Source organism: Grampus griseus, assembly GCF_964374135.1.
Source record: "Grampus griseus genome assembly, chromosome: 9".
NCBI lineage: Eukaryota > Metazoa > Chordata > Mammalia > Artiodactyla > Delphinidae > Grampus > Grampus griseus.
In genome coordinates, this window is record NC_139003.1 from 44599900 (window position 1) to 44627705 (window position 27806).

The following is a 27806-nucleotide window of genomic DNA, read 5'->3' on the forward strand; positions in this document are numbered from 1 at the left end:
GATAACTTTTACACTGCTAATAACCATAATATATGGGCATTACAGAATTCTTCAGGTGTGAGGGAGGGTACCAGTGCCAAACATAAATTAAATGTCATCAGTGATCTCCACCTTGGAAGAGTCTGAAATCATTCAAAAAATAAATTCAACAAAGATTTATTGATTGTTTTCTACTTGTGTTTTGGGGACTTATTAATTTTTTTCATATTAATATATTGAGTTCCTGTTAGGTGTAGGGCACTGCTAGGCACTGTAACAGATGTTATAAAAAAAACAAAGACAAATTATACATGGTGTCTGCTCCCAAAGACATTGAACCAGTATTGGGTGGTAGGCAAGAGATTGAGAAAACAAAATCTATTAGATTGTTACAATGCTAAGGTAGAGATTGTGCATGGTACAATGAGATACAGAACAGAGTGTGTGAACATTAGACCCAGAAAGACTTGTTTAAAGGTAATGTTTGAGTTGAGTCCTAGGAGATAAGTAGGCAGTGTCTAGGCAAATGGTGATATGTGTTAGAGGTGGATGGGGTGGGTGGAAGGAAATTGCAGACAAGGATCAGCAAATACTAAACAAGGAAATTTAAAACAGTATAGTATTGTCAGGGAATTAATTACAAATAGTTCCATTTGGCTGGAGCAGTAGGTAGGGAGTAGGATGTGGTGAGGGACATGTTTGGAGAGAAAATCAGGTCCAGGTTAGGAATAGCATGTGCTTATACTTTCCTGTAGGAAATGAGGGCACAGCTAAAGAATTTTAAGTAAGGTTAAAACTATATATAAATTGATGTTTTAGAGTAAGAATCAGCAAACTATAGCCTGTGGGCCAAATCTGTCCAACTGCTTGGTCTTGTGAATAAAGATTTATTACAACACAGTTAAGCTCATTCATTTGCATATTGTCTATGGCTGCTTTTGCACTACAGTGGCAGAGTTAAGCAGTTGTATGACAAACTCCTTTGTTTAGGTTTTGTATGTGGCCCACAAAACCTAAAATATTACTATCTGGCCCTTTACAGAAAAGGTTTGCCAATCCCTGCTTTAGAAAGATTTCTCTCTCAGTAGTATGGAGGATTAATTGGAGGGTTTTGAGTAAGACTAGAGGCAAGGGCTCCAGCTGGTGCTTTCTGCAATGTTACAGGGAGGAGATGTTGAGTATCAGAACTAAGGCAATACAGGAGAGAGGTAGCATATAAAACATTAAGGATTCAGCTGGATGCAAGGCTAAGATAAAGGCAGCAATCTAGGTTGAGTGGTTGAGCCATGTCCTATTTACAAGGACTGGAGGGAAAGCTGATGAGTTTGTTTGGGTTTGGACATGTTGAATGAATTTAACTTGTGAGAAAAAAAAAAGGTGAAAATGCTGTCATCAAACACTTCAATTTCTGCTTAAAATTATACTGCAATTAACTACAATTCAAATTTGGCTATCAGTGTTTCTTTATCAGGACACTATTGGTATTCGCTTGGGACAATTCTTGTCTTGCCAATTACGTTACAGGATTTTTAGCATCCTTCACTGCTGGGCATTGAATGCCAGTATCACTTCCACCTTGGTCACTGTAAAAACCAAATAAGCATTTGTATGTTTCCAAACACTGTATTTCCTTTGACTGGTATCTAGTTTCATGTGGCTGTGTAATGAGTTATCACCCTTAGTTCCAGATTCTGTATTTTCTCCTGATGTGTCACAGAACACTGGGGTATTTTTGAACTGTTGAGACAGTCAGTCTAGCCCAGCATCAGTTATCTCCCCAGCATGGTGATCTCTCAAAGGTATAGTTCCAGATCTGACCCTTCTCCTAGTTTCCAACCCTGTTTCTTCCAATTCTTTTGACCCTCTTCCATCTGGATAGGTCCCTGGTACCTCAAGTCAGCAAGTCTAAGACCAAGCCCACCGTCTTCCTCCCCAGTCACATTCTCCCCCGTTGTCCCTGTTCTCTCTGCCTTCCTGTTGGAAGTCTCTGACAGATCCCACCTAGAGGCAGGACCTCCTCCCACTGTGCATGTATCTATGCCTCCACCACACTCTCACCTTAAAATGGCACTGGATCCTGCCTTCCTTACCTTGCCTTTGAGCTATTGCAACAGCTTCTAAAATGAGTTTCCCAGCCTCAGCCCCTATGGCTCTCTCCCTTCCCATCCATCTTGCCAGATTAACTCTCCCAAATAACATCAGAAAAAAATCTTATTACAATGCTGCCCAGACATCTCAAGGGGCTCCTAGTGCCTATCTAAATCCTAACCTTTAGCCTGATACGTAAGAACCTCCCTCCTGAGCTGATAATGACCTGCCTCCCCAGGCTTTCCCTTTCTGACTTCAAAAGAATCCCTAAGCCCCAGTCATTCTCCAGACACATCCTGCACTTTTCCCTATCCTTGTCACTTTGCTTATTTCACCCCCTGCATCTAGAATGAATACCCTTAAGGGCTCAGCTCAAACATCACAACCTCCATGATGCTGTTTGCAGCCTTCTCGGTGCAAGGGAAAATATCCTCCCTCCCTTACCTTCTCAGGAACCTTTATTTGGGCTTCTCCTTTAGCCCTTTCCATTTTTGTGCTCATTTAATTCCTCCTATAACCTTCCTAGGGCAGGCAGGTTGTGTTACACATCTTAGTCTTTTATGCAGCACCTATTGCATCGTTTTTTTACATAGTAGATGTTGAACTTGCATTTTTAAGCACTTTATTGAACTATCTCCTAAAAAGTTATAGGAAGGTTATGTAGGAGAAATGGAACTGACTCCTGATATGCAAAGCAAGGAATATATTAAATGATTAAGACCAACCTAGTCTCTCCTAATCTGATCTGGCGCTCCTATGAAGATGAATTTTAAAAGAAAGATACAACCCATCAGTTGGCATGGGAACATATGGAAAGGCCCAAGTTAATATGCAGTTCCTCTGAAGTTTTGCTGTTTCTCTTCAGGCTTCATTGATTTCATTGTGGAACCCACCTTCACTGTGCTCACGGACATGACAGAAAAGATCTTGAGTCCACTAATTGATGAAACCTCTCAAACTGGTGGGACAGGACAGAGGCGTTCAAGGTCAGTGCTGAATCTTGAAAGCTGGGAGTCAGGGTGGCCTGTCCATGGGGATAGACTTCTTCTGGAAGGGATGGGGGTGGTACTTCATAATTATGTTCATCCTACCTCCTCCTTATAAAAGATAAAAGGAGGGGCTTCCCTGGTGGCGCAGTGGTTGAGAGTCTGCCTGCCGATGCAGGGGACGCGGGTTCGTGCCCCGGTCCGGGAAGATCCCACATACCGCGGAGCGGCTCAGCCCGTGAGCCATGGCCACTGGGCCTGCGCGTCTGGAGCCTGTGCTCTGCAACGGGAGAGGCCACAACAGTGAGAGGCCCGCGTACCACAAAAAAAAAAAAAAGATAAAAGGAGGACTCAAAGTTGTACTCTCTGTACTCTCCAGGCTGGCCTGTAAGGGGATGACCAGGGTCTAGGTGATGACCAGCAGGTTACCAGTACTAACCCCCCACCCCGCATTCTCTCTTTTGGCGGCTTTGCTCTCAACAGCATCAGTCCCTGCACTTTACCTGCTGTGCCCAGAGGGTCCTTGCTCCCCATACTCCAAAAGGAAAGTACCACTGATCAGAGTTATCACAAGAAATGAAACTGACTTTCATTTCTAGGTTCAGGAAGAAAATAGAAAAAAACTGAAATTTTAAATCACCTTCTGCCACAACTTCACTATATTGAGGGTAGTTTAGTAGTCAAAGAGCACAGCCTCTGGAGTCACAATCCTGGCTTAAACATCCTGATTCCATTACTTATTAGCTGTGCCACATCTCAGGCAAGTTGCCTCAGTTTCCCCATCTGAGAAAGCATGGATTCTACTCATAGGTTACTGGGAGGATTAAATGAATTATTTAATCTCCGTAAAGCCCTTATAACAGGGTCCAGCACAGGGGAGGTGTCAGCTACAATAAAGCTAACGCTCGGTCTTTACTAGTCGTATTACCAGTAGTACAACTCTCCCCTCCTCCTCGTCCATGCAAAACCTTGGGCTTTGTCATAAAGGAGAGAAATGTAATGAAGAAAAAGAAGAAAAGAGCAAGAGAAGGAGTAAATAAGAGGAAGAAAGGCAAGAAGAATATTAGGACAGTGGGACCCCAGGGATGCTTAAGATGGAGGGACCCAGTCAAGGCTGCTAACAAGGAGGACAGAAGCCCCCTGCCAGAGTCCCACAGCTCCACAGCTCTGCCGGCGCTGGGCTGAGACCTGCCCTACTTATCTAGTCAGTCTTGGTTGTCATTCAGTGGATTTGCATTTGCGTCAGTCACTACTGTAGCTCCTTGGGAGTGTGTGATACTTTAAAGTTTCCCAGAAGGATGGTACTTCCTATATTATAATGTTATATATATTACTGTATTCCCTATGTTCAAATCTTAAAATGATACCATCTTTAAAAAGGTCTCCTGCATGACCGATCTCCCACAATCTCCATGCTGTCTGTGCCTCTCCACCTTCCCCAGGAACATAAGGAAATCACCTTACTCGGGCCTTGGGGATCCTGAGATCAGAGGATCTTGACTTCAGGGGGAGGGAGAGCTGGAAAGAAAGAGGACCAAGTGACTGGGTAACTTGGAAAAGTGGTCAGTGTGGAGGCAGGTGGGTGAACTGTGGAACCAAGTAGAAGTCAAGTTTAAATGCATTGATTTCCGAAAGTCAAAGGCAGAGAATTCTTGTGTGGGGGAACCTAGTCATATGGAAAAAGAACATCTGAACTATAGGGACTGTGGGGACGATCAATAGTCATGAGGCTGAAATCTTGGGGTTTTGTTTTCCTGCTGAATATGGAGACTTTCCCAGCTGTTGAATATGGAAAATAGGAATTACAAAGCTCAGGCCCCAGGAATTTCACACAGTGAAATTGAGTGTTAACTGAGTATTAACCACTCTTCTCTCAGGCTTGTTTATCGGCACACATTTTCCAAATACTAACCCTCCTCTTCCGTATGTTGTGGGTTTTGAATTTTTTATTTTATTTACTTTTTTATACAGCAGGTTCTTATTAGTTATCTATTTTATACATATTAGTGTATGTATGTCAATCCCAATCTCCCAATTCTTCCGTATGGTTTTTTTTTTGTCCTCCAGTTTGAACAACATCAGTTCGACAGATGCAAAGCGATCAGGTGTCAAGAGCTCTGGCTCAGAAGGAAGTGCCCTAATCAACAATTCGGTCATCCCTGTTGACTGTAAGAGTTTTAAAGCCACTTGGACTGAGGTGGTGCACGTCAATCGGGAGAGATGGAGGGCCAAGGTGCCCAAAGGTAACGTGCTGCTGGGGAATATTATCCAGACCACTCAGACCCGCTTACAAAGCAAGGCACTGCCGCCCCTGATTTATAGGTGTTGCAAATGAAGCACAAACTCAGGATATAAATTCAAATTGCTGAATGTTAGGATCGACCATCTTTTGATCTTCATTATATCGAACACTCAGTGCACGAGAGAATGAGGCTGACCACCAAGCTTCCCGACAGCGTGACCTTTGTGCTATATGACCAGAAGATTCTACAGAGAATGGGTGTTGCTATTTCTTGGTTTCTGCTAGGCCATTTTGTCATTCTTATTTCATGTCATGCGGCACATTTATGAGGCCTTTATTCCTTGTTTTATCTAAATGAAGCCTAGCCAGTAGCCACTTCGGCCATTATGTTGGGATAGAAGGGGCTTTAATCTCCTTACATGCATTTTTATCTTTCATGTTCTCAATTTCCCTTCAGCCATTACTCAGGCTAACCTTCTAAGATGAAGGTAATGTGCAGGTTAACAGAAATTTGAAGACAGAAAAGTCATCACTCTTGATACTAGAAACAAACAAACAAAAAAGCCCTGAAATCTGTTTTTCTGAAATTCATTTGCTCATATGCATGTTTGTGTTTATTGAGCATGTGCTACATGATTCGTACATACTGCATGCTCATGCTATAGTCTAGGTAGGAACACATCCCTGAGGTAAGTCTTAGGAAGCTGTGATGCCTGATTCCAGAGAGGGCACAGACGTGGATGGCTCTAGAGCCCAGCAAGGAGACTGATCTCAATGGGGTTTGTGGAAGTGAGCCTTCAATAACAGTCAGTTTTCGCCAACATCTATTGAATGCCTACCGTATGCCAGGCTCTGTACTCTGTGTTATTCACAGAGGTGAATAACAGACATCCTTGTCCTCAAAGCTCACGGTCTCCTGGGTGGGGTGGGGAGGCATTTGTACAGAGTTTCTTTCAAAGTAAGAATGGGAGTTCAGTTGAAGCTTTGCACTCATCGCCAGCACCTACTGGCCCCGAGCCCCAGACACTCATTATAGGCAAGGAAAGTTTTATCTCCGGTCACAGCATCCCACACTTGTATCCACCCAGTGTCTGGACAAGTGAGAAGAAGAGTAGGAGTAGACAGGCACAGCACGTTCTGGCAGTCTTGGTCCTCAAACACTGGGGGCAGGGGGCTGCTTCTAGTGTGGAAGAGATAAGACCTCACTGCTGGAATTATTCAAAGGCCAGCACTGTGTCCTGTCCAAGTGGCTGTTCAGTTCAGGTGGGGCAAAGGGTTTATCTTTACGACTCTTTTAAGGCATAATTGGGCCCTTATCATGTGGGGACAGAGGTTGCATCCTGAGCTCTGGAGGGAGCCAACGCCTCTTCCATATTTTAGGTGTGGCCTCTCACAGTCTATTCAGATGCTTTAAACATTGAAATCCTCCCTGTTGGCAGGCACTGCAAGCAGCAATGGTAGCTACTGCATCATTTCAAAGAAGCACTCGTCTTTTTTGTTTTGTTTTGTGTTTTTTGCGGTACGCTGGCCTCTCACTGCTGTGGCCTCTCCCGTTGCGGAGCACAGGCTCTGGACGCACGGGTTCAGCGGCCATGGCTCACGGGCCCAGCCGCTCCGTGGCACGTGGGATCTTCCCGGACGGGGGCATGAACCCGTGTCCCCTGCATCGGCAGGCGGACTCCCAACCGCTGCGCCACCAGGGAAGCCCCCCAAAGAAGCACTCTCTTATAATCAGTTACACTCGTTACACTTGAAAATTCAGTTCCTGACAGCACGCAATTGAAAGTGGTACTTCAAAATAATTTGTCTGCAATTGTGTGGCTTACTAAAATTACCTTCTGAAACTAACCACCTGGGGGAGCATTAGACAGTTTCTTTTCTAGGAGAAAATTGGCCCTTTAAAAAGAACAGATAAATAGGCACTAATAGTTTTTAAATATGTGAGGTGTGCTGATAGAGATAGTCTTAAGCTAACTTGTCCCTAACCTTGGTTGGGGTGCTTGAGAAGGCATCTTGTAGCTAGGATTTGAAGGATGCCTGGGGTTGAGCCATGAATTTGGAAAGGGAGAACAAGGAAAAAGGGGTAGACAAAGGCACACATATATTTCGTGGGAGGATAGTTTGGGTATCAAAGCAAAAGTTGGGAAAAGAGAGAGTTGAATCCCTACTTGCCCTGTGCTCTTTGGCAATTCAGACAGAGTCTTTGAGAAAAATTCCCTTTGGGGGATGATAATAGACATCGCAGAGTTGATGAAAAGAACAGAAATTACATATGTAAAGCACTGAGAACAGAGCCTGCACACGGTTAGTGCCTGATAAGTAGTAGCTGTTATTTTGAAAAACTGGAAAAGAAAGTTAGAAGTTTGAATGCAAAGTTAAGAAGGTGGTGGTCAAAATGCCCACCTATAATGAATATTTTATAACATTTTCAGCTTCCCAATAATGCCGTTGGCTGGTTGGCTGGTATTAAGAAATTCAGTTTGCATCTGTTTTTCCATTGGTGGTTGGTTTATGCTATACTATTCCAGGCTGTTTTGCTCATGATTCTTTTTTACCAGAAAACCCTGATTTCAGCAAAGGCTGCCCTGCGTGGGGCACTTAAATATATGTTGTTATTAAATTGATCAGAAATGGAATTGGATCTAAAGTTTTAGTTTTATTAATCAAACTGATTTACAAAGCTAGCTAGGCCAGAACGCATAGTTGTTAGGAAAAATTGAATCAGTATTTTTTTTTACAGCTCTTAGGGCTGAAAATCATTATTCCCAAACAAAGATGTGTAGGTATAACAGTTTGCAAGTCTGATAAATATTGATCAGTTTCCATTCAGGATTTAATACTTTTTAAACATTTTTTTCTGGTGTAAGAATAGTAGGTGTTTAGGTTACCATGCTGAAATATAAACAAAATATATAAAGAAGAAAATAAAAATCACTCATAACCTCTCCAGCCAAATATAACTACTCTTGAAATTCTGATGTAATTCTTTTTAATTCGATTTTCAATGCATATTTATAAGTAAAAATTTCCCCTTGAGTTGAGATTATAGTGTATGTAATATAGTATTTTCCTTCTCTGTTTCTATTTTGAAGATTTTATTCTGATACTGAATATTCTTAGAAAATATGATGTAAATGGCTACATTGTTTGGAATACCATAGTTGAACCATTTCTCTGTTACTGAGCATTTTGGTTTCTAGTTCTTCATTATTGTATATAACATGGTTATGAACATACAAGTTCAGCAGTCTTTGAGCCTACATCTGATTATTTAGGGTAAATTTCTAGATATGGAATTCCTCTGTCAAAGTAGATGAAAAATTCTAAAGCTCTTGATGTATATCATCAAATTTCTTTCAGGAAAGTTTTTTTTTAAACCGTATTCTCTTTCAGTGGAAGTGTAGTGAGAGTGCCATTTCCCTATATTTTCCCCCTTTATTTTTCTCATTGGGATGTTTATATTTTTATTGCTGATTAATAATAACTTTTTATATATTAAGAATAGTAACTCTTCAGTTGACAAACTGTCTTGCAGTTTCTGCCCTGCCTCTGTCCAGTTAGTTTGTCATATATTATACCTTTTAACTTTGTTTGTTTTTTTAAAATATATCCTATTTTTATTTTACTACAGATTATCTTCATATTTTTTATTGAATTATGTCTCTATCAAGGTAAATATGAAATAGTATATAATGATACTCCTTTGCAAGTGCTGAGAAGTTTATTGAGTTTTTAAAAATTTCCTCCATTGTCACTCAGTTTTTATTGAAACAATAAAAGATTTTCAACCTAGGTGATTGTAAGTAAATTGCTATTTTACAATTAACTTATTCTTTAATATTATTTTAAATATTTGCATCAAGTTTTATATCTAGCTTAACAATTATTTTTATTTAACACTATGATGTACTGGTTTTACTGTGCATCAATAACATATTTTCCTCATTCTGAGGTTTTTTTTCTTTTTTTTTTTTTTGGCCACGCTGCGTGGCTTGCAGAGTCTTAGTTCCCCAACCAGAGATTGAACCTGCCTGCTCCCTCGGCAGTGAAAGTGCAGAGTCCTAACCACTGGACTGCCAGGGAATTCCCTCATTCTGAGTTTTTAATGTTGATTGAATTTTTCTGTCAGCTGAAGCACTTTTGCTAAAATTTTTAGAAAGGTCCAATGGGAACGTCTTCTGAGTCCTGAATTAGCTAGGAGTACCTTTCTGTTGTTCTTGTATATAATCAAAACTTGACTACTCAGAATTCACATAGTGCTTGGTTGTCTTTATTAAGTTAGTTTCTCTCCTTTTCTTTCTTTCTCTCTCTGTTTGTAGGTGGTTTAGGTAGGCATTTCAGAGAATTATATTAAGGAATACTTAGCCCAATATCATTTTTAACCAAGAGCCTATAGTATCGTTATTCAGAAAGGCAAATGAAATGAAGAAATCAATGTATTTCTCCAAGACTGCACAGACATTCAGTGTGGGATAGAACCAGCTCTCAGGAGGAATGTAATTTATAGATCATGAGGGCTGTGCTCTACCTTAAGTCTTTAGCTCCTTGCTTTTGGCCATCTTCATAATGATCACATCACTACAGATGGTGTGACATGGAAAGCAGAAGGAAATGAGATTGAACTACAGTGTTTGCTTTCTACTAGTCTAGGAGCCTGGGAGTTCCATGGATGTTAAATCTAAAACCTGAAAAGTTCATTCTTTGTATATATGGAACTGTTACCATATACAAATTAATTGTTCTATCACCTACTGTGTCTCATAGTAGGAAAGATTTTATGTATATTAATATTTCACCTTGAAAATGTAAGAGGATTGGATTACAGTGGAACAGATGTTCCTTCTGTCAATTTATTTTCTCTTTTCTTATTTATGTGTTTGCTTGTTTTTGTCTACTTATTTTGAGTAGTAGCACTGGATGCTGATGGCTGATCACACTAATATCAGATATTTCAGAGATACAAAGAAGAGATAGGAGTAGAGTAGAGAAGTTGTAGAACATTTCAGAGCCATCCATTGGAACATGACTGCTGCAGAGAAAGGAATCATGTCGGATCTGATTATGATGTCATAAGAGCTACCATTCACTAATTTAAACACTAATTGCCTACTGTCAACTGTAGTTGAGCCCAAACAGACTTGTTTCTGAAATGTACCCCCTGGTTTTTTTGGGGGGGGGGTTGCTAGATTTTCCATAGAAAATTGGTCTGACTCAGTTGTCAAATGAATTTTTCTTGCTTAGATAATATGTTGCACTCTTGTAGCAAAGCAGAATTTAATACCTTCAGCTTTCATCAAAATTACTTTTAACGGGGATATTTTGAATGTTGAAAGTTTGCAGTAGATTCAGTGGGGATTCTGTGAGAGGATTATACATTATTTTACCTGATATCTGAGTATAAATGAATTCTCTTCCCCCTTGGCCCTCTTCCCCTCTCTGTGTAGTAAGTACAGTCATCTTTTTACTTACCTATAGTCAAATACAGTCAAATGGCTGATTTTTTTCAGGATAGGACTTTAGGGTGTGTATAGTTCCTGTATTTTATACTGGTCTGGATTGCTGATGATGGAATATGAGTCAGGTTCATTGGCAGATAGGGTGAATCACACCCTCTGTGTACATTTCATTTAGTCAACAAATACTCCGTGAGCACCTGCTAGGTGCCAGGCATTATACCAAGCACTGGGAATTCAGTGATGGAGATGACATTTGACCTTTGTCCTCGGGGCATTACAGAAGGATAAGAGGAAGTCTGGACAAACATTCTAGGGAGCCTTCTGTGGGCCTGCAGCCTACTTGAGAATGCCATCTCCCTATCTTCTGCAAGGGCATTCTTTTACTCTTTAGTTGTACCTTTCTGTAGGAGTCAGAAGACATATTATACTATATATGCACATAATTATGCAGTTTTGTTAAGAAATTTTTCCTTACCTTTTCACTGTAAATTATAAATACATCCTGTTGGGAAGTAGAATATCATGAAATATTGAATGGCAAACATTTGAAATTTAAATCAGTGCTTATCAATCCTTATTGCATGTTAGACTCATCTGGAGAGCATTAAAAATATCCTATTTTTGCCTCTCTCCCTCCAGAGTCTGATTTAATTTGTCAGGGGTGAGGCCAGGGTATTGGTTTGGATAGGTGGTTGGATGAATCGATGAAAGGATGAATGAAAACTTCATAAAATATTAAGGAGGACATCTGAGCCAGGCAAATGTAAGGGCAGGAAGAGTAAAATGAAGCCAGAGGTCATAGACATGCACAAAATACAACGCCATAAAGCCCGGCGAACGTGTGAACCTGGAACCAAATCTGGGCTTTGTGCTCTTTAGCAGCCGAAACAAAGGGAAACGTGATCACATGCATAACCACTCTGGTGCCCATTAGATTAAAATTTCACCTGTCATCTAGGAAAGCCATCTGTTTTCAGGACCAGGGCTAACCAAGGGAAGTAAAGAAGACCCCTGGTAATGAGGTGTGGGGCATTTGTAACACATCTAGAGAAAAAAATGCAATAATGCTTTTCATAGTGGAGATTGGAAGCCCTTTTGAGTGAATTGAATGCTAGACAGTGAGTCTGTAGACCTTAAGGGAGGATTGGTTTCTGTTAGGTGCCTTCTGTTGGTCTCTGTAGGTTACTTCCTACAATCCAGCTCCACTTCATTGCCTCCAAGCCTCTGCATGATCTCAACCTTGCATGTCCTTGGTCACTTGACCACATCATCTGTCACTAACCCCTTACTAAATTTGCTTTAGCCATACTGGCTAACTCATTGTCCCTGGAACGTACCAAGCTCATTCCCGTCTTACGGCCTTACACTTTTTATTTCCTCTGCCTGGAATGCTCTTTTTTCTTGATTATTGCATGGTCAGCAATTCATCATTCAAGATTTGGTCAAATGTCACCTACTTCACCTCCTTACCTAATGCCACCTCCTTCCCTTATGCCCATCGCATTCCATCATATTACTTTTCTGTAAAACTCTTTTCACCATCTGAAATTATCCTAGTGATTTGTTTGCTTAATTATGGTATTTTCTACTCTATAAGTCTTCTTGCTTGCTGCTGTATTCCCAGTGCCTAAAACAGTACTTGACACTGTAGCTGCTCAATAAATATTAGTTGAATGAATGTATCCATTTTTTCATGAATCCTTGACCATAGGCAATTACACTATGTTTTTGATTAAACACAGAGCCAGACCCTTTCACAGTCAACCAAATTGGAAATAAGGCTGACATCCTCTCATTAAAGAGGAAGACACAGACCAGCATCCCTGGCCAAACTAAAGGCCACCTCTCACCCTGTGGACAGTTTGAAGACCATGTTTTTTGTGAGGCCCAATTACACTCCTCCTACTTTTAAATTCACAGACAGTGGCCTGCAACAGTATTATTCTAGTGGTGGTTATTTTCCCTGTATTTTGGTTTTGTAATCAGTGTTTTTATGTTTAAACTCCAGTTCCTAAGCAAATCTACATGAAACTTCAGTTTTTACTGGGCTGTGGGAGAGCTTTGTAATGTCTTTGAGCCTCAATTCCACGTTTGTAAAATAGGGTTACAATATTAGTAGCTGCCGTACGAGGTTGAGAATGAGAGGAGGTAATCCTTGGAAAACACTTAGTATAATACCTGGCATAGAGGACACACTCAAGAGAACTTATTGATGGTAATATTAATATTAATAATGCCAATTACAGTATCGGTTTATTAATTATTATTATCCTTATTATTACTTTCTCCCCATCCCCTTCTTCTAACCCACTGTTTTCGGAAATGACATCACCATGAACAGATTTTATTGGTTTCCTGAATATACATACCAATCTGACTTGAGTTAACCAAAACTATACCCCAAACACACAGTAAACACCTTAGGTCATTTTAGTGCATTAATTCCCAATGCAAACTCTTGCTTTTGTTCAAAGAGGCAATTCTCCTAATGGCATGACCTCTTTTTATATTTTCTCCACCTTTCCTGGTTTGTTCTGGATGCAGAGGAGAAGGCCAAGAAGGAAGCAGAAGAAAAGGCTCGCCTGGCCGCAGAGGAGAAGCAAAAGGAAATGGAAGCCAAAAGCCAGGCTGAAGAAGGTGCATCTGGTAAAGCCGAGAAAAAGGCATCTGGGGAAGCTAAGAATCAAGTCAACGGAACAGGAACAAACCAAAGTGACAGCCCTCGTGGGAAAAATTCCAAAGCTGAGAAGTCATCAGGAGAAAAGCAACAGAATGGTGAGTAGGATTACGCCGGTGAAAGGCTCTTTTCAGGGTGCTAATGATGTGATGAATGGACGCTGGCAAAGAACTGCCCCTGTGAGGACAGGTCACAGAGCAGGGCTGCCCTGGCCATCCAGCAGCTGCTGATCATACCTCCCTAGGTTGTGGATTCTATTAGGATCCCATCAAAAGCAGCCAGAAGCTTGCTTAGGCCATGCTCTCTGGGGAGATTTATATCTTTTGGGCCCTTTCCAGCTGGGTCGTTTTGGAGACTCTGGCCAGCACCTGCCTACCAGCAGGGGAAATTCCTATTAGCAATCCCAGCACATTCCTGAGTGCTTAACGCAGGAATGAATGAATAGAAAGGCAGTCTTCTGTAGGTACCATCCCCCTGGCAGGGCCGGCACTCATGTCTGCCTAAGGTCTATTTCCATAGTATTGTCTATATATCTGTAGGTGAACGAGTACATACATTAGCCTGGGAATGAGCGGTTTCCTGGGATTCAGGGTTTTCAGTAGTAAAACCAGAAAAGTTCCAGACAAGCCAGGATGAGCTGGTCACTGTCGTGTGCATACAGTTGATGATTTCTTATATTTAATGCAGCAAATATTTATTGGTTAACAACTCCGTGCCAAGCACTGCTCTTGGCACTGAGAATTTAGAAATGAAAAGGCCACAAGAAGTCCACAATCTCCTAGGGGATATGGACACCCTCAGAATTAATTCTGAGCCAGTAACAGTAGTGGTATGGCAGATAAAATACCCAAGGGCCATGTGCAGAAAAGAGTAGCTTTGTTGGGTCTGGGGATTGCAAGATGTAGTAAATGTCAAAGAAAGCTTCAAGAAGAGGTGATGTCTAAGCTGCGTTTCAAATGCTGAAATTTGGGGGGACACAGGGACTTCTCAGCCACAGAGAATACGATGAGCTAATGCATAGGGGCATGGAATTGCTTACCTTGTTTAGGGAAGAGCAGGAAGTTCAGAGTCACTGGAGCTTTCAAGTGCCAGGTTGTGGCATGGTCATCTGGCAGTCAGACAGACCTGGATTCAAGTCACAACTGTGCCTCTCACGTCTTGCTGGCCTTGGCCAGGTTACTTAACCTTCCATTGTCTCTGTAAAATGTGCATAATAATAACTGCTCACAGCTTGGGCCACTTGTGAGCTTCCAATAATAATAATGGTAGCAAAAGCAACAATGACAATAAAACAACTAGCATTTATTGATTATACACCAGATGCTGTTTAAAATTCTCTCTTGGGAATTTCCTAGTGGTTCAGTGTTTAGGACTTGGCACTTCCACTGCAGAGGGCCCGGGTTCGATCCCTGGTTGGGGAACTAAGATCCGGCAAGCCACGTGGTGTAGCCAAAAAATAAATAAAAAATAAAAGACCATCCTTTAAAAAGAATAAAAATAAATAAATAAATAGAAAAATAAATAAATAAATTCTCTCTTTACATATTCACTCTCTCACCTGCCTGGTAGGTCCAGGTGATCTCCTCTGAACCATGGTCTAGCTATTATGCTACACAGCCCAAGTAAATGAGAAATACGTAGAAAGTGCTTAGCACGACACTCTCCAATTATTTTTGCAATTGACATATATAACATGTAGAACAGAAAACAATGTTTTAATACATGTAATAATGATAAGAGCTCATGTTAGGACTTCCCTGGTGGCGCACTGGTTAAGGATCTGCCTGCCAATGCAGGGGACACGAGTTCGATCCCTGCTCCCGGAAGATCCCACATGCCGCGGAGCAACTAGTCCTGTGTGCCGCAACTACTGAGCCTACACTCTAGAGCCCGTGAAGCACAATTACTGAGCCCACGTGCCACAAATCCTGAAGTCCTCGCGCCTAGAGCTCGTGCTCCGCAACAAGAGAAGCCACCGCAGTGAGAAGCCCGCGCACCGCAACGAAGAGTAGCCCCCACTAGCTGCAACTAGAGAAAGCCCGCGCACAGCAACGAAGACCCGACGTAGCCAAATAAATAAATTAAATAAATAAATAAATAAAATGAAAAGGTGTTTAAAAAAAAAAAAAAGCTCACGTCGTGTTCCAAGAGCTTTGCCTAAATTCCTTCAGGTAAGCCCCACGAACACCCCAGGAGGCAGGGAAGGCCATCATCCGACTTGCCCAGCCTCTCAGCAGCCAGGTTCTGGAGACAGCTCGTAACTAGTCTGCTTTGTATTCAAGCACATCATAGGTCAGAAAATATGTTCAATTCAATAAGAATTTCTAATACAACTGTTGGAGTTTTAGAGAGCAATGCAAAACACCCCTGTTTTCCCCTACTGAGGGTGGAACCAACTGAGAGGGAGATACCAGAATCAGAAAGTGATCACAGTGTTAGCTCCACTGCAGCTGGAGCTGAACTGGAAAACACGGACTTGATCTGCTGAGCACATGGGCTTCCACACACATCTGCCCTGAACTGGGCATGGCCCACGGGACACTGGCAGAGCAGGTGGGATCAGACCTCGTCCCTCACCCCCCACTCTGCATCTAAGCAGGCTGCTTCTGCAGTAACAGAAAAGGTGTGTGTCTCATGGAAAACGCATCTCAGAGGGGGCTGGGGGCTGGAGAAACGGGTGGCTGAGCTGAGCTGTGCATACTCAACTCTTCCTTCTAGATGAGTCTCTCCTTCCCAGAGGGGGAATATGTAAGGACTGGTGAGAAAGGCAAGATGTGTTTCTTCCCTACTTTTTTTTCTGTTAGGGAAGTGGGTTTAAAATGTCTTTGTCTTAATAAAAACAGCCATTATTATGTCAGTAACAGTTATGGAATGTTTAATATGTGCTGGACACCGTATGTGGGATTTTACATACACTAAATAATTTAAAAATCCTAGCAACTGTATGAGGTAGATATACTCATTTCCATTTTGCAGATGAGGAAACCGAGACTCAGAAAGATTAAATCACTTGCTTAAGGCCAAGCAAACATTAAGTAGAGATTTCAGGTCAAATAGGAATATGTGAGTCCAAATTCTGTATTCCTTAACCAGCATGCCCTTATTTGCACAGTTCAGTGCTGTTGGTGAGAGTAGGAAGTAGGAGGAATATTGAGACCCAGTTACTGTCCACAAGAAGCTTATAATCTGTTTATTCCAGGGGTTGGCACACTCTTTCTATAAAGGACCAGACAGTAAATTTTATGCTTTGCAGCCCTACAGTTTCTGTTGCAACTACTTAACATGCCTGTTTTAGTACAAAAACAGCCACAGATAACATGTAAACAAGTGAGCATGGCTGTGTTGCAATAAAACTTTATTTATGAAAATTAAAATTTTCACATGTCATTAAATATCCTTCTCTTTTTTCAACCATTTAATAATATTAAAAACTGTTTTCAGGTTGTGGGACCTATATGACCAGGCATTGGGGCCACGTTTGGCTCATGGGCCATAGTTTGCCAACCCCTGGTCTGGTCAAGGAGAGAAACCAATGAATACAAACATGCTGGTCACAAAGGAGGTTATACATTCTACGAGACAGGTATAAACAAATACCCAGAGAGGGCAGAGGTGGCAATAATTTATTTTGAAGATGGTTAGGGGAGTGCGTGAAAGCAAACAGGAGCCTGAGCCTCCAGCTAGACTGGATTGACTCACAACTGCGTTCATTTCCCAAAGTAAGCAGTAGTCTACCATTTCCCTTAAAAATTAAGCATGAAATGAGAGGTGGGAAAAGAAATCAATTTTGAGCAATAATAATAAAGGCTAATGGTGGTTCGGGACTTGGTTGCAGCAGCCTAATTAAAATGATTTATAACTGCACAGAAAGGCTCTTTTGTTTCCCCCTGTTTATTGAATAACAGCTCACATCAGCCGTTAGTCCATATTCAACCCATGGGAAATTACCTAATGGATTCTGTTCAAGGAACATCATCAAACAAACATGTGTCACTTTCCCGGCACCCTTCTTTGTGGTCGCTCAAGATAACTTCCAGGATGGAGCTGAAGGATATTGGCTAATTGTGGTTCTAGACATTTGGTCCCCTATCAGCAGTCATGGGAACCCCTAAGCTTTGGTCTCCATCAAGGTACTTTCCCCTTTAGCCTCCCTAACCCTGACTGAGGAGAAGGCAAGCTAACACAGGCTGCTGGCTAGCATCCAGCACATCAGACGCCTCCTCCTGACCTCTGGAAGACACCCTGGCCCTGCTGCAGCTGTGGGTAAAGCTCCAGTCCAGGGCAACCCTGAGACCTTAAAGTATTGTGCATTAGAGGTGTGACGTCTCATTGAGGAAAGAAAGACCATTTTTCTGTAGGGAATTAGTTTGACTACAAGACTCAGGATCATCCTTGAGTTCATTTCTGGCATCCTTAAAATAGGGAAGAGCCAGTGCTTGAACTGTTCCATGGGGTTTCCAAAGGAATCCATCTATTTTGGCCATTGGTGGTGGTAATGTGCAATGACCATGTGCTTCACTCACACTCCTCCTGCTGGCACTGTGGCCAGAGTTGACTCCCCTTCCCTCAAGCTTAAAGTTTGTCAAATTCCATTAAAACTACTTATTTTGTAGAATGTAACCTAAAATGGTCTTGAATTATCCTTGGGTAACCATTTCTACATAAATCTATAGGCCAAAGGCATTTAAAAATGGCAACAGTAAATGAAAGTCTGAAATCTAGAACTTAAGCTTCATAGGGAAGTTGCAAAATACAGTACTTGAGAGCTTGGCCTCTAGAATCAGACCTATCTGTGTATGTTATGGTAAATTACTTTATCTGTGCTTTAGGTTCCAGAGCCATAAGATAGAGATGATTCTGTGGGTTTTTGCTTAAGACTATTTAATATTTAAGCAAAATCACTTTGTAGAAAGATCAGTTGGTCATTTGTCAGATCAATGGCTTAAACCAGATCTAAAATAGCCAACAGGAGCAGTTTTGCTATAGCAGCAGACACTCTTGCAAAGTTTGGGGCAGAGATGCAGCCTGAGAGTGTGTGAAACACATTCAGGAGAGCAGTCCACTGCACTCAACACAGCTGGCCCGACCAGCGTGTGACAGAGTGTCCGCAGTGAAGTCAAGGAAAAACTCAAACTTGGAAAACATCCTCAATCATTTGGTGATTCAGCAAATTGATCACTTAGTGAATTAATCTTTGATGAATTTGTCTACTTTCAATAATAGTACCTTCATAATGGGGTTGCTATGAGAATTTAATGAAATGATGCATGTAAGGCATTTAGCACACTGCCTGGCACAAAGAAAGCAGAAAAGATAAATGTACCCTTCCCGCCTTGGGCCCTGCTCCCCGCTTCCTGGCTGCAATAATTATTAGGGTCTTTTTGCTTTATTAATGCCAGTAATTTAGTAGTAATTTATTCTTGGTTTTATGCAGGCTAAAAAGAAAGCCGCCATCAGTAAGATTTGTAAGAAAAATATCCAAAACTTGAGAAGAAATCTGAGAGAAGAAATACCATGTCCTTTCAATGTCACACTGGCATATTGTCAAAAAAGACCTGCCCAAGGATTATTTAACTGTCTTAGGCAGGAGTCAGCAAACTTTTTCTGTGTAGGCCCAGATAATAAATATTCCTGGCTTTGCATGTCTCTGCTGCAACTATTCAACTCTACCGTTGCAGCAGGAAAGCAACTACAGACATTATATAAATGAATGGATGTGGCTATGTTCCAGTAAAACTTTATTTCCAAAAATGATAACAAGCCAGATTGGCCCACGGACAATAATTTGCTGACCCCTTGTTTTAGAAGAACATGACTATGTTTAACTTTGTCATTTACTATTTGCTCAAGCCTAGGTACTGTGAGGTTATGTACTAACATGTAGATTTTTGACTACTAGAGGAGATAACCCCAACAGTTATAGTTTTATTGCCCTGTAGGACATAACCAGTTTCGTCTCTAACCTAGCAATCTTATTTTAATATATTTCTAAAATACTTAGAAATACCCATTTCCTTTTTTTTTTTTTTTTTTTTTTTTTGCGGTACGCGGGCCTCTCACTGCTGTGGCCTCTCCCGTTGCGGAGCACAGGCTCCGGAAGTGCAGGCTCAGCGGCCATGGCTCACGGGCCCAGCCGCTCCGCGGCACGTGGGATCTTCCCGGACCGGGGCACGAACCCGCGTCCCCTGCCTCGGCAGGTGGACTCTCAACCACTGCGCCGCCAGGGAAGCCCCTATCCATTTCCTTAAATGCTCTTGGAACCATCCTTACTGTCTTCCTGGTTCCTTCATAAATGAATTAAATAAATTTTTGACACATGTTCACTCTACACTGGTGTGCATAGTGTTTTTTAACTTTTACATATTACATTTCAACAAGCTCATTAATTAAAGTACCATTTACAGCTCAGTTTTAGAATAACAGCTGTCATTGAGTGACGTGCCAGATAGCACATTCAATACCTTAAATGCATTTATCCTTATATTATGCCTATAAAGTAGGTATTATTATCACCATTTTGCAGATAAGGAAAAGCACATAGAAGTTAAATAGTAGCTATTAATTGATATAACTTACAGTAACGCAGGTTTTTCCTCACTCCACAGCCTAATAGTAAAGCTGAACTGCCTTCCTTGGAAAATAACACCATTGACTTAAGTACAATCCTGTTTAACATGAACTTTCAGTCTTAATTTCCAGATCATAATCCAATTTCCAGGGCCTAATCCAGTTTCCTGATATTTACACTCAGACATGTAACCCCTCACGACTAAAATTATGTGGTTTTTTTCCTTTTTAACCTTGACAGGTTTAAAGATATTTATAACTTCCCCGTTAGCTTTATACATGTACTGTTTGTCATGTTTATTACTTTCAGGTGACTTGAAAGATGATAAAAATAAGACAGACAAGAAGGATCAATCCAATGTCAGAAATGATTCAAAGAAAACAGATGGTAAGAGCATAATTCCCATTATATTTTTCCATAAATTGTGCAATTTAATGCAAGCTTGTTAGATTTACACATAAAGTTGCAATTGTGTGGAATTGTTAATGTAGTCTTATACCCTGAAAAAAAACATTCACTGCATTTAAAGAGTACTATTATCCCCTTTTCAATAATTTACAAATTATTGTTGTATCTTTTCCCTTCCACCATACTTTCTCCATCACAAATGAGTTCTATACTCTTTCTTTTCCCACTTGCCACTTTTCATTTTAAACTTTATGAAAAGGTGATTCTGGGCTTGCTGATTATAATGGAATGGAATATAAGTCTCTGTGAATTATGCAGCGTAAATGGGAAATGTTCCATGTTTTCAGTTTTCAATTTTTTATACCTTTAATGAGTTATTATTTTGGGGAAGAACAAAAACAGAAATCTGTTCAGTGTTATCAGTATGTTGGGAGGCCCACATACTGCAGAATGTGCATAGCTGTAGAATACAGTTTGGTCAGCAAGAGTACATCTTAAAGGCAAGCTTTGGATGACAATCCCAAACCAGTTAGAATGAACCTACATTGTGATGGGCTTCATGAGCACTGCTTTTACTTTGCATAAATAGCATTCCATTCTTTGTAAAATCTGAAAGTTCAAATTATATTGCCCTCCAAACTTTGGACCATCAGATTGAGAAAACTACTCTCACCTTTTATATAATCCTCCTGTTTCAATTATAACATGGGCTTATTCCTAGTTATCCCCCCATACATATAAGTGATATTAAACTAAAAATGAAAGTTTTAGGAATTGGTTTTTGTTAGGGTCTCAGACTCTTTGAACCATACCTCCCTGCAGACATTGTATTAGATGCTAAGCTATTCTTTGAGTAGTTTGGTTAGTCAGAGAAGAACAAATGCAGGGTAATCAGGTTGAGGAGTAAGAAGAAATTTGAATACAACTCATACATCTGTTAAAAAGAGAGAATTGCCTTTAGTTTTCATCTCTAAGCCATTGTGATATGCTCTCTTTACCCATATGCATGAAATCAGTTCTTTCTTTGAAGATCATTCAAATAACTCACCCCAGGTGTCTTATCACATAATATCTGGGGAACACACATGTCCAATTTTTTTACCAAATTGTTTATGCAAATGGAAACCACTTGCTTAATACATACCCTCCTTGAATAATTGTGACTAAGACATGAATTACATGGAGATAAAATAGGATTCAGAATGACAGTCTCTTAGCCAGACTCTGTTATGGGTAAGGTTTGTTCAAGTCCCAGACATCATTAGACCCAAGTTAAGGTAACACAAGCCAGAATATGTACAGTAGAGGAGAATGCTGTTAGTTATAAACCCAGCACCTGGACACCTGACCCATCCTATATCCAGTGACTGACCCGTCTGAATTCCTACAGCATAAAAGCCCAGAATAAACCAATTCCCAGATCTTTAACATGGGGTCTTGAATCTTGTTGTATGTTTGTATTGTGCTATAAATAACTGTTGTAATGTATTCATGTGAGCATTGTAGGTTAAATTTTATCACCTTCATTACGCCCTTTTATTTTAACCTGTGTCTTTTTTAACTGAATTATCACCAGTATTTTAAATAATTACACTGTTTTTTTTTTTTTGGTGGGGTGAAGTGATGAAATAGATAATTTGTTCTATTGTACAAATAAGCATAAAGCTTGATTATTTAATAAATAGGATTCTTGATCCCATAGGGCAGTGAACAGGATGCAGTAAATAAAGAAGGGACATTTTCTGATGTCTATCCTTTTTCCCTCCATAACTCCAACCTTCCACTGATTCAAACTGAGTCTGGTGTGTCCATATACTTGTAAGTCTAGGCATGAAAAACTTTGTATTTTAATTTCATTGATGGGCTAACACGACATCAGTCATTATCATTGCTTTGGTGTCATCAGGACTTAGATCATTGGGCTTTAGTTACTTGTGTTATCTTAGCCCAAAATCCTATCAGGACTAAAGTTATTTCTTAGTGGCATGAAGTGGAAAAGAATTTGATCAGCTTCATATGCCGCTTCTCCATTGCATTAAAACTCTCTACTTTAGAACAAATTTTAAATGATATGCATATCAGTAGATATATTGATTTTTAGAAACTATCTAGTAACAAACAGATACTTTTTGAACATTTCTTTTTAACGGATCTTATTACATCTGATGACCAGAGGGAATCAGTTTAACTATTTTTAATGCTCCTACCCTTAATCCAACCCCTGGGAACCAGCTCTAATTTTTGAAAGGGAGTATCCAAGCACAATTTGGTGTCCAGTGTGATCAAACCCACTATGTTTTGAAGTTTAATATTCTATGCATTCAGAAAGAAACTCAATGGAAACTAGACTACAGTTGGCTATTCCCAAACTCCAATGAGCTGAGGCACACACAGAAGGAAGGAACATGTGCTGAAAGGGTAAATTACATCCTGGCAAAATGAACACATTGCAGTTGTACATTATCTCTGTCAGGCTACTAAAGTACTGTTTAGTACCCTGCAGCACTAATTTTCTAACTGACTTCAAAGAATGAATGCTCTTTGAAAATACCTTGTTTCTTAGGGAGAAATGTACTAACATAAAAAGATCTAGGTTTCTGAGCCAGGATTCTCTCAGAGGCTGTTTTTACACTGTCATTGGGAGACTTGTGGGGTGCCACATGAATGAATTATTTTCAGTGTGTTTTTAGTCATGTTTGAAACAGCATAGCTATAATTTTTATAGTTGCCCAGAAATATGAATTTGCCCTTAACTTTATGTGACTACATTAACAGAGATATAAGAGATAGCCACTGTTTGTGTCTCTCAAATGATTCTCTATAATTAGACCCTGCAAGGTTATTTACCAAGTCCCAGGGAGGGAGTTCAGCAGGAATTTTTCCTTTATTGAATGTTCTGGGAATTGGAATGTTAAAGATGTCAGTTCATGAAACGTAAGTCAGTTGTGAAGAGTAGAGTGGACAAAATACAATCCATGGACATCTGCTTCTGCAAAGAGCGCTACCAAGAATTAGGTTTACCCTTCCACCTGAAACAGTTTTTAAAAAAAGACAACATATGTGGAAGAATGGTTTTTCAAGAAATGAAGACATCAAGAAATATTGGGCATCAAGAAATGAAGACAGTGCTCTCTGAGAGACAAGAAACAAATGAAGTAAGCCCGACGATTGCCTCAGCTTACTGCATTGAGAGGGTTTCCAGGCAGACCTGATGGATTCCTTGTGTTGAGGAGTTGACTAAGGATCCAAGGATACCAAGGCAGCTATAATTAATGGGATAAAACACAAGAGAGGATAGAACTGAAGAGAGATAGAACTCTAGAAATCTGAAGAGTATTCATCAGAGTACTAATTGACTCTCAATGAGGAAACCACCTGAGACCAGGAAAGAACCATTCAAGAGGTTTGGAAAGAACAGTCCTGGTGTTCACACCTCACACAGAGCAATAAAAGTGCCTATTCCTACTAGCCAGACTAGAATACCTCATAATTTAACGGGAATTGGAATTTAAAGGGAATTGGGTAGAATACTCATAATTGTCTTGCCTTAGCAGGGGAATAATTAGTTGTAGGCTAAATGTTGCTTTAGGCCCACCTAACAAATCTTAAAATCAAGATATAAGAGTATCAAAGTGTTTCCAAGTAACTGCATCCCAGGATAAAGCATGCGTGTGTGTGTGTGTGTGTGTGTGTGTGTGTGTATACACACTCCCAGCAAGCTAAAATTCACAATATCTAACATCCAATCAAAATTTACTGGACATGCAAAGAAGGAAGAAAACACTACCAATAATAAGAGGAAAATAACAACCAATTGAAATCAACCCAGAACTGAAACAGATGTTAGAATTAGCAGACAAGAGCATTAAAGTAGTTCTTACAGTTCTTACAACTGTAGCCCATATGTTTAAGTAGAGACATGAAAGATATAAAAAAGATCAAATGTCTAGAGATAAAAACTACAGTGTCTGATATGAAAAATATACTGGATGGTATTAACTAAATAATATTGTATGGGATTAATGATAAACACACTGGATATGATTAGACATTTTGGAAGAAAAGAGTAGTGAGAATTAGCAATAGAAACTATCTGAAATGAAGCACAGAAAACAACAATAGAAATTGTAAAGAGCATCAATAAGTTGTAAGACACCTTCAGACAGCCTAATGTGTGTGTAATTGGAGTCCCTAAAGTAAAGAAGAGGGAAAGGAGGAAAGAATATTTGATGAAATGATGGCTAATATTTTGCCAAATGATGAAAACTGTAAGTCCATAGACTTAAGAAGCTCAATAAAACACAAGCACAAGGAATATAAAGAATATTACACCAAAAGCATATTATAATCAAATTACTCCAAACCAGTAATGAAGAGAAAAATTTAAAAAACAGCTAGAGAAAAAAAAAAAGATACATATGGAGAGATGAACAAAGATAAGGATAACAGTAGATATCTCATCAGAAACAATGCAAGTGAGAAAATAGTGGAGCAACATCTTTAAAGTGCTAAGGGGAAAAATTCAACCAAGAATTTTATACCCAGCAGCAATATCTTTCAGATATTAAAAACTGAAAGAATTCATTACTGGTAGACCTACACTACAAAACATGTTAAAGAACAGCAGAAGGGTGGATATGCCGGATGGAAATATGGATCCACACAAAGAAATGAGGAGCACTAAAAATGGTAACTAGATGGATAAATATACAATATTTTTTCTTATCATTTAAATATCTTGACTATTTAAATAATTGACTATTTGAACAGAATAATAATATATTACTGAGTTTATAGCATATATAAAACTAAAATGTATGACAGCAATAGCATAAAAGTGAGAAGGGGAGAAATGTAAATATGCTATTGTAAAGTTCTACTATCGTACATGAAGTGATATAATATCAATTGAAGGTATTGGATTGGCCAAAAAGTTCATTCAGGTTTTTGGCCAACCCAATAGATTGAGATAAATTAAGAGCATATACTGTAAACTCTAAAGCAATTACTAAAATAACAAGATAATGACATATAGCTAATAAGCCAAAAGAGATAAAATGGAATCATAAGAATAATTAATCCAAAAAGGTAGAAAAAGACTAAGAAGAGAACAAAGAATAGATGAGACAAATAGGAAACAAATAGCAAGAATATAGACTTAACACTAAGCATATCAGTTATCACATTAAATGTAAATAGCCTAAACAGCCCAAATAAAAGGCAGAAATTTTCAGATTGTAAGACCCAAGTATATTCTGCCTTTATATTAAAAGACACAAAAACCCAAAAATAAAAGGATGGAAATTGGTGTGCCAAGCTAACAGTAATCAAAAGAAAGCTTGCATGATTATATTAATACCTGATAAAGTATATTTCATAGCAAACACTATCACTGGAGAAAGGAGGTCCATTTCATGATAAAGTCTATTTATCAAGAGGATATAATAATCCTTTACGTTTATGTACCAAAATGCGTGAAATGAAGTGTAAAAAAATTTTAATACACAATTCTATTTGGAAGCATTAACATCCCTCTCTCAATCATCGACAGGCTAAGTATATATAAAATCAGTGAGGAAAAGAAGACTTGAATGACATTATCAACCAACTTGACTTAATTGACCTTCCCAGAACACCCACAGTATGAGAATACATATTCTTTTCAAGTGCACGTAGGACATTTATAAATATAGATTACATTTTGGGACGTAAAGCAAGTCCCAATAAATGTAAAATGATTCAAGTCATACAAAGAATGTTCACAGGTCACAATGGAATTACATTGTCATAGGATGTTCACATTGTTTTATTTTCTTTTTAATAGCTATAGAATTTATAGTGATGTTGTCTTTATCATTTTTTATATTGGTGATTTGTGTATTCTCTCTTTTTTTCCTGACCAGTCTGGCTAGAGGTTAATAAATTTTATTAATCATTGTCATTAATATTTTCCATTGTTTTTCTGTTTCTATTTCATTGATTCTGATCTGATCTGTATTATTTCCTCTCTTCTGCTTGCTTTTGGGTTTGGTTTGCCTTATTTTTCTAGTTTCTTAAAGTGGAAGTTAATGTCATTGATTTGAGATATTTTTCCTTTTCTAATATAGGCCTTTAATGCTGTATATTTCCCTCTAAATATTATTTTAATAACATGCCACAAACTGATTTGTTGCATTTTTATTCACATTCATTTCAAAATATTTTCTAATTTTATTTTAATTTCTACATTGATCTAAGGATTATTTAGAAATATATTCTTAGTTTCCAAATATTTGGGAATTTTCCAGAGATAGTTGAAATTTAAGTTCTTTCTAAATTGATCTATAGATTCCATGCAATCCCAATTAAAATCCTAGCAGGCTTTTTGGGTAGAAACTGATACGCTGGTTTTAAAATGTATATGGAAATGCAAATCACTCAGAATAGACAAAGCAACTTGGGAAAAGCAGGAAAAAATTGGAGGACTAAACAGGTAGGCCTGATTTCAAGACTTATAAAGCTATAATAATCAAGGCAGTATAGTATTGGCATTCGGATAGACAAATGGGTCAGTGGAGTGGAATAGAGGGTCTAGAAATAGATCCACATGTATATGGACTTCTTATTTTTGACATCGTCAGATGAAGGAATTCCACATTGACAGTAAATGAAGGGTGGATTATGCTGTAGAAGACTTGTTGACACTAAAATGAATACTTGTGACCAATGTGTGGTTTTGATTGCTAGTTTACTGTGAAATATATCCTTCATGTACACTGGAATGCTCACATCTACTGGCCAGTCAGCGGTTTCTTTCTCCCAAAGGAAAACCTACTGGGGAAGTCAAATCACATCAGAAAGTTGTCTGCTAAGCTGATAATGTAGGGGAAGTTAGTTGATGAATTGTGACTTCAAGGTAGAATATCCTGAAATGTCTGTCTCTACCATTGGGATGGATCTGCCAAGAAGAGTGAATAGGGACCATCTTGTGTACACTAGATACAGACAGTGCAAGAGGCGGCCCTCCATGGCACCCCTTTTATGTCTAGTCTCCTTTTGGATCTCACATTCAGTATCAGATATGTTGATATCTTGGGGTAGATGCTCATTCTTGTTCATTTTCAGTCATCCTTGATGGCATGTCTGGACCTTGATCTTGATGAAACTTCTTTGTTTTTAAGGCAACAGTCCTCAAACTTTTTCTCTCTTATTTTCTTTTCCTAACATATTATCATAAGCTTTGCATACCTCCCAAAATTATGCCCAGATCATGAACTCTGGTGGGTAAAATAGGCCAAAGATGGTGAACAGTTCTGGGGATACTAGCTGGTACCCTGCCCTTTTCTCTCATACCCAAGACGGCGCTACACTATAACAATAACCTTGAGTCCTTTCTAGTTTACTTTAAAAATTAAACCTGTAA

The 27806-nt window shown here is 39.4% G+C and overlaps 1 protein-coding gene across 2 annotated transcripts in view; it reads left to right on the forward strand.

Annotated features, from left to right (window-relative positions):
• The window catches only part of PDE1C (phosphodiesterase 1C), a gene marked incomplete at both ends in the record, with an annotated part of 550586 nt that overhangs the window by 482882 nt on the left and 39898 nt on the right, over positions 1-27806 (forward strand). For both annotated transcript variants that reach the window (XM_082661639.1, XM_082661640.1), the window contains 4 exons: positions 2933-3053; positions 5121-5296; positions 13296-13526; positions 20306-20383. In XM_082661639.1, the coding sequence (XP_082517765.1) occupies positions 2933-3053; positions 5121-5296; positions 13296-13526; positions 20306-20383 (606 nt within the window). The remainder of the gene's footprint in view (positions 1-2932; positions 3054-5120; positions 5297-13295; positions 13527-20305; positions 20384-27806) is intronic.